The sequence below is a fragment of the Hylobates moloch genome, unplaced genomic scaffold (genome assembly GCF_009828535.3).
Source record: "Hylobates moloch isolate HMO894 unplaced genomic scaffold, HMol_V3 SCAFFOLD_16, whole genome shotgun sequence".
Taxonomy (NCBI): Eukaryota; Metazoa; Chordata; class Mammalia; order Primates; family Hylobatidae; genus Hylobates; species Hylobates moloch.
In genome coordinates, this window is record NW_026652291.1 from 60569522 (window position 1) to 60582139 (window position 12618).

The window sequence follows — 12618 nt, forward strand, 5'->3', positions numbered from 1 at the left end:
CAGAGGCTCCCTTGTCCCTGCCCACTCTGCCTCTGTGAACTGTCACCTGAAGAGGGGCCCTACCTGTCTGCTCAGAAGCCAGCTCATCCTCCCTCAGGCTCAGCAGCTCCCACCTTATTTTCCATCTTTCTTTTTCCTTCTTCTTTTTCCTAATGTGAATAAACACCACAGCTCCCCCAGTGGCCCAGGAAAATCCTGGCCCAGCCCTCTCAGCACATTCTCAGCCACACTTCCAGAGGGGTGAGGCTGCCAGAGGTCCCACCATCACCTGACTGCCAGACCTGCGCAGCCTGAATCCAGGCTGGCACCAGTGGCACAGGCCTGTGTGTCAGGGAGGGGATGACCATAAAGGAATGGGATCCAGATGCTCATCTTAATGCACCTAGCCCCTGAAGCAGACATCCAGAAGAGGTCTGTTGGCAGGAGCAGGAGTTAGGAAGAAAAGATGCTGAGGACATAAGGCATTACTTCAGCTTGCAGTAATGCAGTAACACTGCGTATTGCAATAACAATAAATGTTACATATTGTAGTCCAGTTTGGAGAGCTGTGAGGCACAGGATGGCATCTCAAACCAGAGGCTAGGAATCCCCTCAGAACACAGAGCTGCCATTCCTGGGTGCTGCCTAGGTCTGAGTCCTGGAGATTTAGAGATTTGTGGCACATGCTGTCAGCGTGAATCATTTGGTTGGTGCCTCTACCCTTAGTAAGGGGATGCCAGGACAGTTCCATCCAGACTCAGGGCGTTTTGTAGGGTAGGAACACCGGTGTCTTGTCTTTCTGCTCCTAACTGAGGGATAAAGAGCTGGGCAGTAGCTGGTTGTTTGCTTTTGCCTTTCTCCTCCCCTCCTTCCAGCATGTACCCCCACTCTTTCCTACTCTCAGCACAATTCCTTTATTCATCTTTCCCTCAAGTTCCTGCTGCCTCCCTCCTATCATCTCCCTCTGTGCTTGACCCTGCTGGGCCAGCTGTGCCCCTCAAAGTGCTGAAACATGTGGAACTGGATCTGGGTGGAATTTCTTAACTGTGCTATTCTGAGTGAAATAAGTCAAAGCATGACAAAATTAGGTCTGCCTTTAGAATATGAGCAGATCTCAGTAAAGCCAGGCCCCCACTTCAGCTCTTCCCAGTTACCCCAGTTCTGACCGTGGTCTGGTTGGCACTGTCTCTGGAAGGGCCAGTCTTGTTTTCTGTCTCTTCTGAAGCTGAGGATGAAAGAAGAGGAGATTAAGGAACCCTGACAGCCCTCAAGATGATTTGTAGCAGAGAGCTTCCAGGGTAGGGAGTTGGGCACTAGGGAAAGGGCAGGAAACTCAGTAGATAGGTGAGGCTTGGCAAGGGCTGACTCCGGGTCAGTAGGATGGTCAGGTCTGAGTTCTCAAAGAGGGCTAGCCTCTCGTGGCTCAGCCTCCCTTCCCCCGATGAGCCCTTTCTTTAATCAGTTTTGCTCCTTGAGCACAGACATTGCTGGGCTCCTGGATTACTGCAAGGTCCCATAAGCGTCTCAGAATATAGGAGGACTGGGGGAAAGGGAGGGAAAACTCACCCAATTGTTCTGTCTTGTTCTGGGCATCTTTCTCAGGGGTAGGTGGCTCAGCTAAGGGGGTGACAGGAGCCTTCCCTGTGTAGGATGGGGGGAGAGTCAGCTTAATGAGGTGGCATCAGGGAAGGGAGGAAGCAGGACATAGGACAGAGGAAGCAGGACAAGCAGCCAGTCAATGAAGGAGAAAATGGATGGATCAATCAGCAGGCAGGAGAGTATGAAAAGCCAACAAAAAGAAACACCCACACAGAAGATAGAGGGAAAATTATAGTATTAGAACTGGTAGGGCCTAAGAGATCATTTTATGAGAGTCCAGCTCCTGTCCTTTTATAGAAGTCCAGCAGTAGACAGCAGGAACAAGACCAAACTCAGCTCCCTGTCTTAAATGACCCAGGAAGTGGGAAGCCCCAGAAATGTAGTGGGAGGGGCACTGAAGAAGGAAGCCTCGGCTGAATGGAAGCAGCTGCTGCGGTGAGCAGGAAGTGGCAGGTCTAGCTGGAAGAGGAGATTACCACTCAAGTAAGAATTGACAGATGTGTAGGAATTTATTTTCGGTGGCAGCCTAATTAAAGTGTTAAAGTTCCTTAACTCCATTCAGCCCTGCGCCAGGATCGTTAGCTATTGATCTGGGCCCCTCCGGCACTTAACTCCAGCCAGCATATTGGCAATTCAATTAGCACCAGTCAATGCTGCGTGTTCCTGGCTCCTGCTGCCCATGCCCTCGCCCTTGCCCACCACTGGCTCTGCAAAGCCCGACGCCCATGCCCACCTCTGGCAGCCCCTTGCAGGCTCTTCTCCTGCACCCTCTGGATCAATGGTGCCTGGCTGGCTGTTCCCGGCCTCTGCTGGTACAACCTCAGCTGCCTAAGGGTGACTCTAAGCCCAGCCTCAGGGCTGAAGACCTCCTAGGAGACAGGAAGAGGCTGGGAAGCTTGTCAGGGGCCTCTTCCCATCCCTGCTGCCTTTGGATCATGCCCACAGCTCCTATCTCCTTCCAAGAAGCCCTGGCCCAGCACAAAACAAGTTCTCTCTCCTTCCTGCCCAGCTCCAGCCTGCCACCCTCCAGCATTACTAGGACACTAGTCACTACTCAGAATCACTGGATGGTTCCTCTTCACCCTCTTCCTATTCTATGTCATCTACCCAGCAAAGCCCCTGCCCTTCTTTGCCCCTCCACTCAAGGTAGCCTCCACGGTGCCTGACACGCTCATTCTGTCTTATCCCTTCACAGCTTCTTCCCATTTAGTATAGGTGGCCCACAGGCCCACTTCTCCTCCCTTGTATCTCTGACTCCGCAGCCCCCGTACTCCCCACATCCTGCTGCCCCCCACTGCTCAGCTCTTATTCTCCAGTCCCCTCTTCCTCACCAGGAGTCCGGAGCTGCCCGTGGCTGAAGCTCAGGATGCTCTGAAGAGCTGCGAGTCCTTCCTCAGCAGTTGGGCCATTCTGTAGCAGCTGCAGACGCCTCTGGGCCTGGGCATCGCGGTGGGCAGGTGTGCGCAGGTGTTGCAGCACAGCCAAGCGGGAGGGTGTCTCCCACGCACACAACAGGCAGTGGTATAGCCCCAGCTCTGCCCCTGCCTCTGCTCCCTCCATGTCCAGCAGAAACTAGAACCATGGGAAGAGGCTGGCTCAGGCCCAGAAGGGACATGCCAGATCTCAGGGGACTTTTTTTTTTTTTTTTCTAGAGAGAGTCTTGCCCTGTTGCCCAGGCGGGAGTGCAGTGGCACGATCTCTACTCACTGCAGCCTCTGCCTCCTGGGTTCAGTGACTCTCATGCCTCAGCCTCCCAAGTAGCTGGGATTACAGGCATGCGCACCACACCCGGCTAATTTTTGTATTTTTAGTAGAGATGGGGTTTCACCATGTTGGCCAGGCTGGTCTCAAACTCCTGACTTAAAGTGATCCTCCCGCCTCGGCCTCCCAAAGTGCCGGGACTACCGGTGTGAGCCACCGCACCTAGCCTCAGGGGACTTCTTTGCCTCCCCTAAGGGAGACTGACTAGCAGCAGCCCCCTCCCCACACCTCACTTCCTCCTCCTGAAACCCCCCCCTTTCCCTCCTATGGCCACCTAAGTATTATTGCTTGCTCTCCCCAACCCTTTCTCTTTCTCCTACCACTCCTGGACTCCCTCCCAGCATGCAAATGGAGTCTGGTTCCATCCTCTTGAACCTCTGGTGACATGACAAACTGAGCTGACACCACCCCTCCCTCTAGGGCCAAACACCAGAAGAGCTGAATAAAGTGTTTCACTTGTCAGAGTTTACTATCCTTTGGTCTCTTTCTCCATGTCTGTCACTTTGTCACCCTGGTACATACGTTGTTACCTGGTGCATACTTTCCTTTTTCTCCATTTGTCACCCAGGGTTTTTCTATCACTTTCTTATTCTGCATCTCCTCCCTCCGTCCCCATTCCCTTCTCTTCCAATGGCCCTTCCTGACCCAGCCTCACCTTATAGATTTGGCTGTTTTCTTTGTGGGCTGCACCCCTGGCATGCAGCTGCATCTTCTCCTTGCTGTTGGACTCAAAGTCACAGATGTTGCAGCGCAGGTGTAATGGGGAGACAGACCCATAAGGAGCCCCATCTCCCACGGACACTGGGGAAGGGGTGCCCATGGCTCCACCCCCCTCCCGCAGGTGGGCTGCCAGCTGGTACTTCTGAGCATGTTTGTCAGTCTTGAGGTGGAGTTGGAAGTTGGCCTTGAGCTGGGTGCCATAGCAGCAAAGCTTGCAGCGGTGGGTGTCACCAGCCACCTCCTTCCATTCGGCTTCCGGGAGGCTGCGGCCTATGCTGCAGTGGTAGAGCAGCAGCTCCAGGCTGTCTGTGCTGAAGGCCTGGCACACTAGGCAGCGGAACACCTTCAGGGACGGGCTGTCGTCTGGGGGTGGTGAGGTGGGCAGGCTGTCGGATGAGGAACCCAGGAGCTGACTTGGAGGCAGGTGGGCATCAGGGGATAGGCTTCCAGGGGCTAGAGGACAGAGACAGATTAGTGGCCCAAGAAAGAAATGGGGCACGGTTGGTTCACTATGTGGGGAGGTGGGTTAATGACTAGGATAGTGCTCAGAGGGACTTATGGTTACCTAAGTGGGGAGTTGGTCCTTGGGAGAAAGCAAGGAATAGAGTTTGGCCCTGGGGAGGAGAGAAGAGGGAAGAAGCACAGAAGCTTACCGGATGTGGGGAACTTGCGGGCAGGTGCTCCTGGGTGGTGGAAACCATTGAGAAGCAGCTGGGCTTCCAGGGGCTTGTCTGGCCTCAGCCCCGGGCCAGGCAAGGGAGTCTGAGGCTGCCCTAGGGCCTGGGGCCCAAAGTACTGGAAGAGTTCAGGGGGGCTAGTGCGGGTAGCCCCTGGTGGGGGAGGAGGGCCTGGCCCCATCAATCCAGGTGGCAGGCCCAGTGGCAGCCCCTGGTGCAGCATTAGGACATTCTGCATGTGCTTCTCAGAGGTCATATGGATGCGCAGGTTGCGGGAGATGTTCGTCTCGTAGCTGCACACCTTGCACTGCCAGGATGATTTGGTCTTAGGCTCTTTGTCTCCCGCGGAGGGTGGGAGTGATGCCTCTGGTGGACTTCCCTGCCCACCAGGGCCCGCCTGGAAGCCCTGCAGGTTGGCCAGGTGCTTGTCAGACTGCATGTGGATGCTGAGATTGCCTTTGGTGGTTGTAGAGTAGTTGCAGACGTCGCAGCGGTAGGGTTTGTAGCCACAGTTGTAGCTCTCTCCACGAGCAAGGCGGGGATGGGCACCCCCAGCACTGCAGTAGCTGCAGTGACTGTTGCTCTCAGGGTGCTTCTCTCGCATGTGCACATCCAGGGTCTGCTGGTACTTGTAGTGCCAGTTGCACTTGGGACACTTGAGTGTCTTGCAAGAGTTGCGTGAGTGGAGCAGGGACATGTGGCTGGACAGGCTGAGGCCCTGGAAGGCTGCAGGGGCTAGGGTGTAGTCATCAGCTAGGCGATAGGGCTGGGGTGGGTCACTGGGGTCTTCGGGGGAGCCCACTGGGGCAGGGAGAGTGCCCCCCTCCTTGGAGGTGGGTGAGCTTTGGTTGAGTGGGGGGCAGAGCCCTCCATCCTCTTCTTGCCCCTCAGGGAACCAATCTGGCCCTGCCTCGCCTGCTGCTACTGGTGATTCTTTGGCTTGGGTTGGGCTGGGGTCCCAGGTGGCTGTGGGTGGAGAGGGTGGGCTGAGGGCCATGACTTCTTCATCCAGGAGGACAAGGGCCTGGACTTCTGCCTCAGGGGGGCCATCCTCCATCTGGGCCACATTTGCCTCCATGTTCACTGTGCTGTTATTGTCAAGGGGTATGTCGGAAGACGGGCGAGCAGGGACTTTTGGTTCCAGAAAGCTTATGAGGGCCTTGCAGCCTTCATCTCCCTCCTGGAGCACAGCTGGGCTACCTGACAGGCCCTGATATTGGGCAGGGGTTAGCTTCACCCCATGAGACTGTGTGTGACCCATAAAGGCCTGGGGCTTGCTGAAACCCAGGCGGCACAGAAGGCAGAGCCAGAAGACTGCCACGTGGTTGCCCCCGCTGTTCCCCATGGGGCCATCTTTGGGATCTCCGGGTGGATTTGGAGCCAGCTGGTAGCTCCAGAAAGCTCCATGCCTTTCCTCACAGGCAGCCGGAGATGGTGCTGAGGTATCATGGGACAGAATTTGGTCAGAAGAGCTAAAGCCTTGGATTGGGTCAAAGCCATGTTGGATGTGAAGGGCAGTGAGGTGTGAGGGGGATGGGTAGGCAAGGAAGGGCAGATTGGGCTCTTCCTTGATGCCCACCTCACCCCAGGGGAAGCCCTTTGGTAACAGGAGTTCACTGCCATCTGGCAGGGACAGCTTGGCCACTAGGTAGGCCTCACCTCCAGCTGTGAAGAATAAGTGGTTGCTTAGGTCCACGGGAGGGAGCCCTTCCTCCTCCTCCTCCTGCTCCTTGTCGTTTTCCACTCCTGGGTCATTTGGTGGGAAGTGACTACAGTCAGGCCCTCCCTGGGGCTCCCCAATCTCCTTTGGTGGGACGAGGCCGCAGCTCGACTCCAGGGGCTGTCCCCCTGGCTCTGAGGACCTCATGTTCTCAGAGGTGGAGGAGGCAGCAGGGGGATCTTTGGTGACAGGACCAGAGGGGGTGCTGGAGGAGGAGGTGTCCGAAGGCAGGGATGGGGCATTGTGCCCAGGGGAGGGGGTGGTACCAGTGGTAGAGGCTGAGTTAAGGGTGGCCATGGTAGACGGAGGAGTGCTGGGGGCTCATGTCAGCGTGACAGCCAGTACCCTGTAGGGAGACAAGGAGAGAGCAGTGCTGTGAGGCCGCAGGGACCCCAGCTGGGCAGCTGGATCTCTGGATACTCCTGCCCCATCCTCTTCCCTGAACACCAGACTCAGACACCACTTTGCTAACCTGAAATTTCACTTAGTGTTTAACATGCTTCAAAACTTAATATGTCCAACATCAGAACTCTTCATTTTATTTATTTTATTTTATTAATTAATTAATTTTTTTTTGAGATGGAGTTTTGCTCTTGTTGCCCAGGCTGGAGTGCAATGGCAAGATCTCAGCTCACCGCAACCTCCGCCTCCTGGGTTCAAGTGACTCTCCTGCCTCAGCCTCCTGAGTAGCTGGGATTACGGGCATGTGCCACCACACCCGACTAATTTTGTATTTTTAGTAGAGATGTGGTTTCTCCATGTTGGTCAGGCTGGTCTCTAACTCCCGACCTCAAGTGATCCGCCGGCCTCGGCCTCCCAAAGTGCTGGGATTATAGGCGTGAGCTACCGCACCCAGCCTAGAACTCTTTATTTGTCCCCTGAACCTGCTCCTCCCCATCTTTCCTATCTCAAAAGTTGGTACCAACATTTATCCAGTGGCTTAGGCTAAAAACCCAAAGGTTTATCTTGCCCTCACCCACTGGACATATCCACTTCAACAGCAACCTCTAAAACATGTCAATCCCTCCATTTATCTCCTTCACTAACACCATCCTGGGGCCCGCTGAAATCTGGGCAGCACAGAAGGCAGGCCATTATCATCTCTCCTGGACTAATGCAACAGACGCCACGCTGGCCTCCCACTTCCACTACTGCCCGCTACAGTGTATTTTCTCTCCACCCAGCAGCCAGAATGGGGGCTTTAGTTCTTGCTCTATCTTTAGCACAGAAAACTGCCTGCCAGTCAGTGTCTTTTGAATGGCAGAATTCTAGGAAAGACCCTCAGATTTTCCATACCCTGACGAGGTAAATTCCCTAAGTCTTGCCAGAGATAGGGCATAATTGATTTCCCCTGGCATGCAGGCACCATGCTTCTCTCCAGTGCCTTCCAGATCCAGCATCTCTGGAAGTGATCTCTAGTCACAGCATGTGGAACTGATGGGAACTTCTCTGGTCAGTTGAAAGATAACAGCTAGTCTGTTGTCTCCTCTTTCTCCCGAAAGAGGTAACAAATAAGAAGTAATAGTAATAATATTACTAATAGTTACGTAGGTACATATACCATGGTCCTGGCACTATGTTAAATGCTTTATGTTAATCATCTCATTTAATCTCACAGCAACCTTATTTTACAGATAGGGCATCCAAGAAACAGAGAGGTTAAGTGAGCTACTGAGGGTCACACAGCTCCAAGATGGTGAAACTAGAAATGGACTGATGAGGCACTGCGTAAACTCCAAAGTTGTGGTCTAGACTCCTCCACCCAGCTAGACTGTCCCTTGAACACAATACAGGCAAAATGAGACTCCAAAGGACTAGAAATGAGGATTCCAGGCTGGGCATGGTGGGTCACATCTGTAATCCCAGCACTTTGGGAGGCCGAGGCGGGCAGATCACCTGAGGTCAGGAGTTTGAGACCAGCCTGGCCAACATGGTGAAACCCTGTCTCTACTAAAAATACAAAGAAATTAGTTGGGCGTGGTGGCGCATGCCTGTAATCCCAGCTACTCAGGAGGCTGAGGCAGGAGAACAGCTTGAAATTGGGAGGCAGACATTGCAGTGAGCCGGGACCGTGCCATTGTACTTCAGCCTGGGCAACAAGAACGAAACTCTGTCTCACCAAAAAAAAAAAAAGAAAGAAAGAAATGAGGATTCCTGGGCTGCCTCCAGCTGAAAGAAGCGCTAAGGCTCCCATCCCTTTTTTTTTTTTTCTAAATCAGGAACCTCCCCCTCAAACTCACCAATTCCCATGCCTCTCCATCCTATACTTCCCCCAAGGTCCCAGTTGGCCCATCTACATCCTCTCTAGCTCTCGTGATTAAACTGGTAGTGCTTCAGGCCAGAGTGCTTCGCGTAAGGGGCGAAGGGCATGGCCTCTCTTTTCCTGGGCTACCTCTAACCCTCACCTCTAGATTTTTTGATTTGGAATGGGTCCTCAGTCTGGCCCCACCCAACCTGAAGGCCGCATTCTTGTTTCCCTCCTCCTCCTGGGGGTCTAGCCAGGCATGAAGTCAGAGCCATTAAGGAATGCTGAGTGGAGTGGGATTAGCATGCTAATGAAAATGCAAATCAGCACCTGGGAAAGGGGTGGAAGGGATGGGGAGGTCGGGGGAGTTGGAGAACCAAAAGGGAAGTGAAGGAATTGGACTGAGGGGAGCCGATTTCTCGATAACCAGAAAGCAGAAGCCCTCAAGTTGAGGGAGAAAGGTATTCCTCCTACGGAATCCATGGTGGGGGAGAGGGGTAAGGGTGCTGGTTTGTGAGGGTCTGTTATTCCATTGTCACCCACAGGGTGGGCCACACCGCCCTTCCACTACCCCACCTGGTGGGAATAACTGACTCTGGGCAAAAGGCCCCGACCTGGGCCCTGCCGCCAAGGGCTATACACAGGTGGGTGCTCTCTCCCAGCTGGCCCAAGTGCTAGAGCTCATCCTCCCTACGCCTACCAGCTGTTTCCTGGCTCCTGACTCACCATGCTCGATCACAGCTCAGAGTAGGGCTAGGCAGACCTAAGCCCCAAATCCTGCAGTAACTCCCAGATCCTCTCTCAAAAACATCTGTTTCCTAGAACTGGAAGAAGACATAGCTGATTCCTAGCTAGAAACCAAAGGAGCTTAGCTTTTGGCTAGCTTGTAGGTGAGACTCCGATCGGCTGAGGGTAGGTTGGCAGCTATTTAAAATTGCAAATCTCTTCCCCACCTCCCAACCTAACCGTCCTCCTCTTTAGGAAAGAATTTCAATTGCAAATATATCTCTGCCTCAGTACATCCTCCCCCAACGCCAACTCCCCCTCCCCCTTTCTTCTCGGAGCTTCTCCCATCACCCACTATTACAAACCTTTAGCTGCAGCGATTATTTTTTCGCTTTTTTTCCCCTCATTGCATTTTCACTCCTCCATCTTTCCTTCCTTCCCTCTCTGAATCGCTAGGTCCCTTTCTTTGCCCTTCCTACCTTGAACTGGAGACACTGCAGAAACGGACAGGCCTAAGAGTCATCATCCTCCTGCCACCCCCAAGACCAAGATTCTTGCTCATCCTCAGACCCATCGCCATTCTTCCCTTTAGTTCCCGGCTTTCTTAAGGGCATCCCCTATCCCTGCGGACACATCTCAGATGTGGGTAAAGAGACAAGGCTAACCCTGAAAGGCCCTGACATTGTTGCCTCTGAAGGAGGCAAGAGGAGGAAGGAGGAAGAGGATGGATCTGGTGTAGGGTGGAGGTTGGGGACAGTCCAGGAAAGACCTGGGTAGAGGCAAGGGCTGGGGGCCTCTGTGAAGGAGAGGTTTAGGGGAGACAGAGCAGGCAGTGGCGGTGGTGTGATTAGAGAGGAGATTGATGTGAAGGGGCGCCACAGACGGCAGAGAGAGTCAATAAAACGAGAGGATCACATTAGAGGCGACAGAGAGAGCTTTAAATTACAAGGCTGCTGCCACTGAGGGGGATGGGAGGAGGGAGGCCTGGAGCCAAGGGAGGGTGGAGAGTTCTGAGGGTGTAGTCATCCCCTGAGATGAATCTTGCAGCTCCAAAATGGCCCTTAGTCTCCAGAGTTCCCTGCTGCCTCTTCATTCTACCCTCCTCCCCTAATGCACTGTTTCCTCACAAGGCTGTGGAGGGGAGGAAGGTGAAGATGGAGAGAAAGGTGTGGAGAAATAGAAGACATGTTTTCCTTTTGGTATTGCCCTCTTCCTCTGTCCAGACCCAGTTCTCTGTTTACTTCTCAGGATGAGAAAGGAAGGATGGAAGTGCTACTTTCAAGGCTCAGCCTGGGAGTTAATGCCCTACAAACAAAAAAATATATACAGTCATAATTACTGAGCTGCAAATATTCTTCCATGGGAGGTGGGAAGATACACATTAGGACCCAGAAAGCTGCCAAGAGAGAAATGTGATGAGACAGATAAGAGGCTCAGATGTAAAGTTGCAGAAACACAGGTGGAAAGCTGAAAAGGCAGGCCCTGACCGAGCAAGATGGGGGAAATAGTGACACTTAAGGACCAGAGAATTACAAGAGACAAAGGGCATGGGCAAAGGAAGGACCAAAAAATTGAAGTCTGAGAAAGGAGAGAATCTGCCGCTCACTGAAGAGGAGCCAGGTCGTGGATTCAGGCTGGCCGGCAGAACTGGAGGCAAAGCTGACCAGGGGTGCTTCCTCCCATCCCCCAGCAAGACCAGGACTCCGCTTGGTACAGCCCCCTCCCACCTCTGGCTGACCAAGAGAGGAAAAGAAACACTACTGCTCCCTAGTGGTTACAGAGGGAATATCACCAAGGAGTTGGCAGGACTAATGGGGCCTGACTGGCTTTTTCCTCCCTAACTCCCCTCCAAAAAACAAAACTCCTCCCTTTTCTCCAAACCCAACTCCATGGCAAAGGCTTTCGAAGTGAAGTCTATCAGGGCACCATCAAGTTTGCACACAATGATTTTCACATCAGGGCCTTCCAAAGAGTTGTTTTTCATTTTTTGAGACAGGGTCTCGCTTGGTCTCCCAGGCTGGAGTGCAGTGTCACCATCTCGTCTCACTGCAGACTCTGCCTCCTGGACTTGGGTGATCCTCCCACCTCAGCCTCCCTCCCAGTAGCTGGGACTACAGGTATGTGCCACGACGCCCAGCTAATTTTTGTATTTTTTGTGGAGACAAGGTTTTGCCTTGTTGCCCAAGCTGGTCTCAGATTCCTGGGCTAAAGCAATCTGCCCGCCTTGGCCTCCCAAACTGCTGGGATTACAGGCATGAGCCACCGAGCCCGACCTTCCTAACAGTTTTGCCTTTCACTTTTCTAATTGTTTAATCTACCCACTTTCCCTTAGAGTCAATTTTAGGACCTTTTTTTTTAAATTCCTCTCTTAAATTGTTGCTTAAGGCATTGCACCCTTCCATACTCACTGTCCTCGCCTTCCTCCCCTTTTTGTCTCGACCTGTTGATTACAAGAGGAGGCGACCATGGAGAGAAGGGGAAGAGAAACAGGAAGGATGAAATGTGTGTACCCCTAGTATGGGGGATTGTTTGGTATAAACAGCAAATAAACTATAACTAGATGAGCTCTATTTTTTAGGGCAATGGAAGAACATGGGCTTTGGATCCATGCACAGAGAGCCAGGTTCAATCCTTGCTCCATCACTCACTAGCTGTGCAACTTTGGGAAATTACTTATTGAGCCTTAGTCTCCTTATCTGGGAAAATGGGAATAATGATATTTTCCTTACTCAGTTGTGAAGACCAGATAGGTAATGTGTAAAGTGCATTTGCTGGGTGTTCAATGAGGGTAGTTCTTTTCCTTCTCTCTTGGCTGTCTCCCATCATAGAGTGGAGCATGGTGTTTGCACAGAGGCTGACAGCTTTCCTTCTGTTCGCCCCTTTTTCTTTTCTCTCTCTTTTTTTTTTTTTTTTTTTTTTTTGAGACAGGGTCTCGCTGTCACCCAGGGTGGAGTGCAATGGTGTGATCTCAGCTCACTGCAACCTCCGCCTCCCAGGTTCAAGTGATTCTCCCTGCCTTAGCCTCCCGAATAGCTGGGATTTCAGGTGTGCACTACCAGGCCCGGCTAATTTTTGTATTTCAGTAGAGACGGGGTTTCACCGTGTTGGCCAGGCTGGTCTTGAACTCCTGACCTCAGGTGATCCACCTGCCTTGGCCTCCCCAAGTGCTGGGATTACCGGTGTGAGCCACT

At 52.9% G+C, this 12618-nt stretch overlaps 2 protein-coding genes across 17 annotated transcripts in view; one reads left to right on the forward strand and one right to left on the reverse strand.

Annotated features, from left to right (window-relative positions):
* The window catches only part of THTPA (thiamine triphosphatase), a 46925-nt gene that overhangs the window by 15310 nt on the left and 18997 nt on the right, over window positions 1–12618 (forward strand). The window lies entirely within an intron of this gene.
* ZFHX2 (zinc finger homeobox 2) overlaps window positions 1–12618 on the reverse strand; it is a 37054-nt gene that overhangs the window by 9267 nt on the left and 15169 nt on the right. For 5 of the 12 annotated variants that reach the window (XM_058429214.1, XM_058429215.1, XM_058429213.1 and 2 more), the window contains exons 2-6: window positions 4713–6802; window positions 3995–4512; window positions 2910–3150; window positions 1546–1620; window positions 1134–1204 (exon numbers count right to left, since the gene is read on the reverse strand). In XM_058429214.1, coding sequence (XP_058285197.1) covers window positions 1134–1204; window positions 1546–1620; window positions 2910–3150; window positions 3995–4512; window positions 4713–6753 — 2946 coding nt within the window. In that variant the 5' untranslated portion in view covers window positions 6754–6802. Of the gene's footprint in view, window positions 1–1133; window positions 1205–1545; window positions 1621–2909; window positions 3151–3994; window positions 4513–4712; window positions 6803–9427; window positions 10733–12618 lie in introns of all 12 variants that reach the window. The other 7 variants (XM_058429212.1, XM_058429211.1, XM_058429209.1 and 4 more) reach the window with 5 other exon arrangements.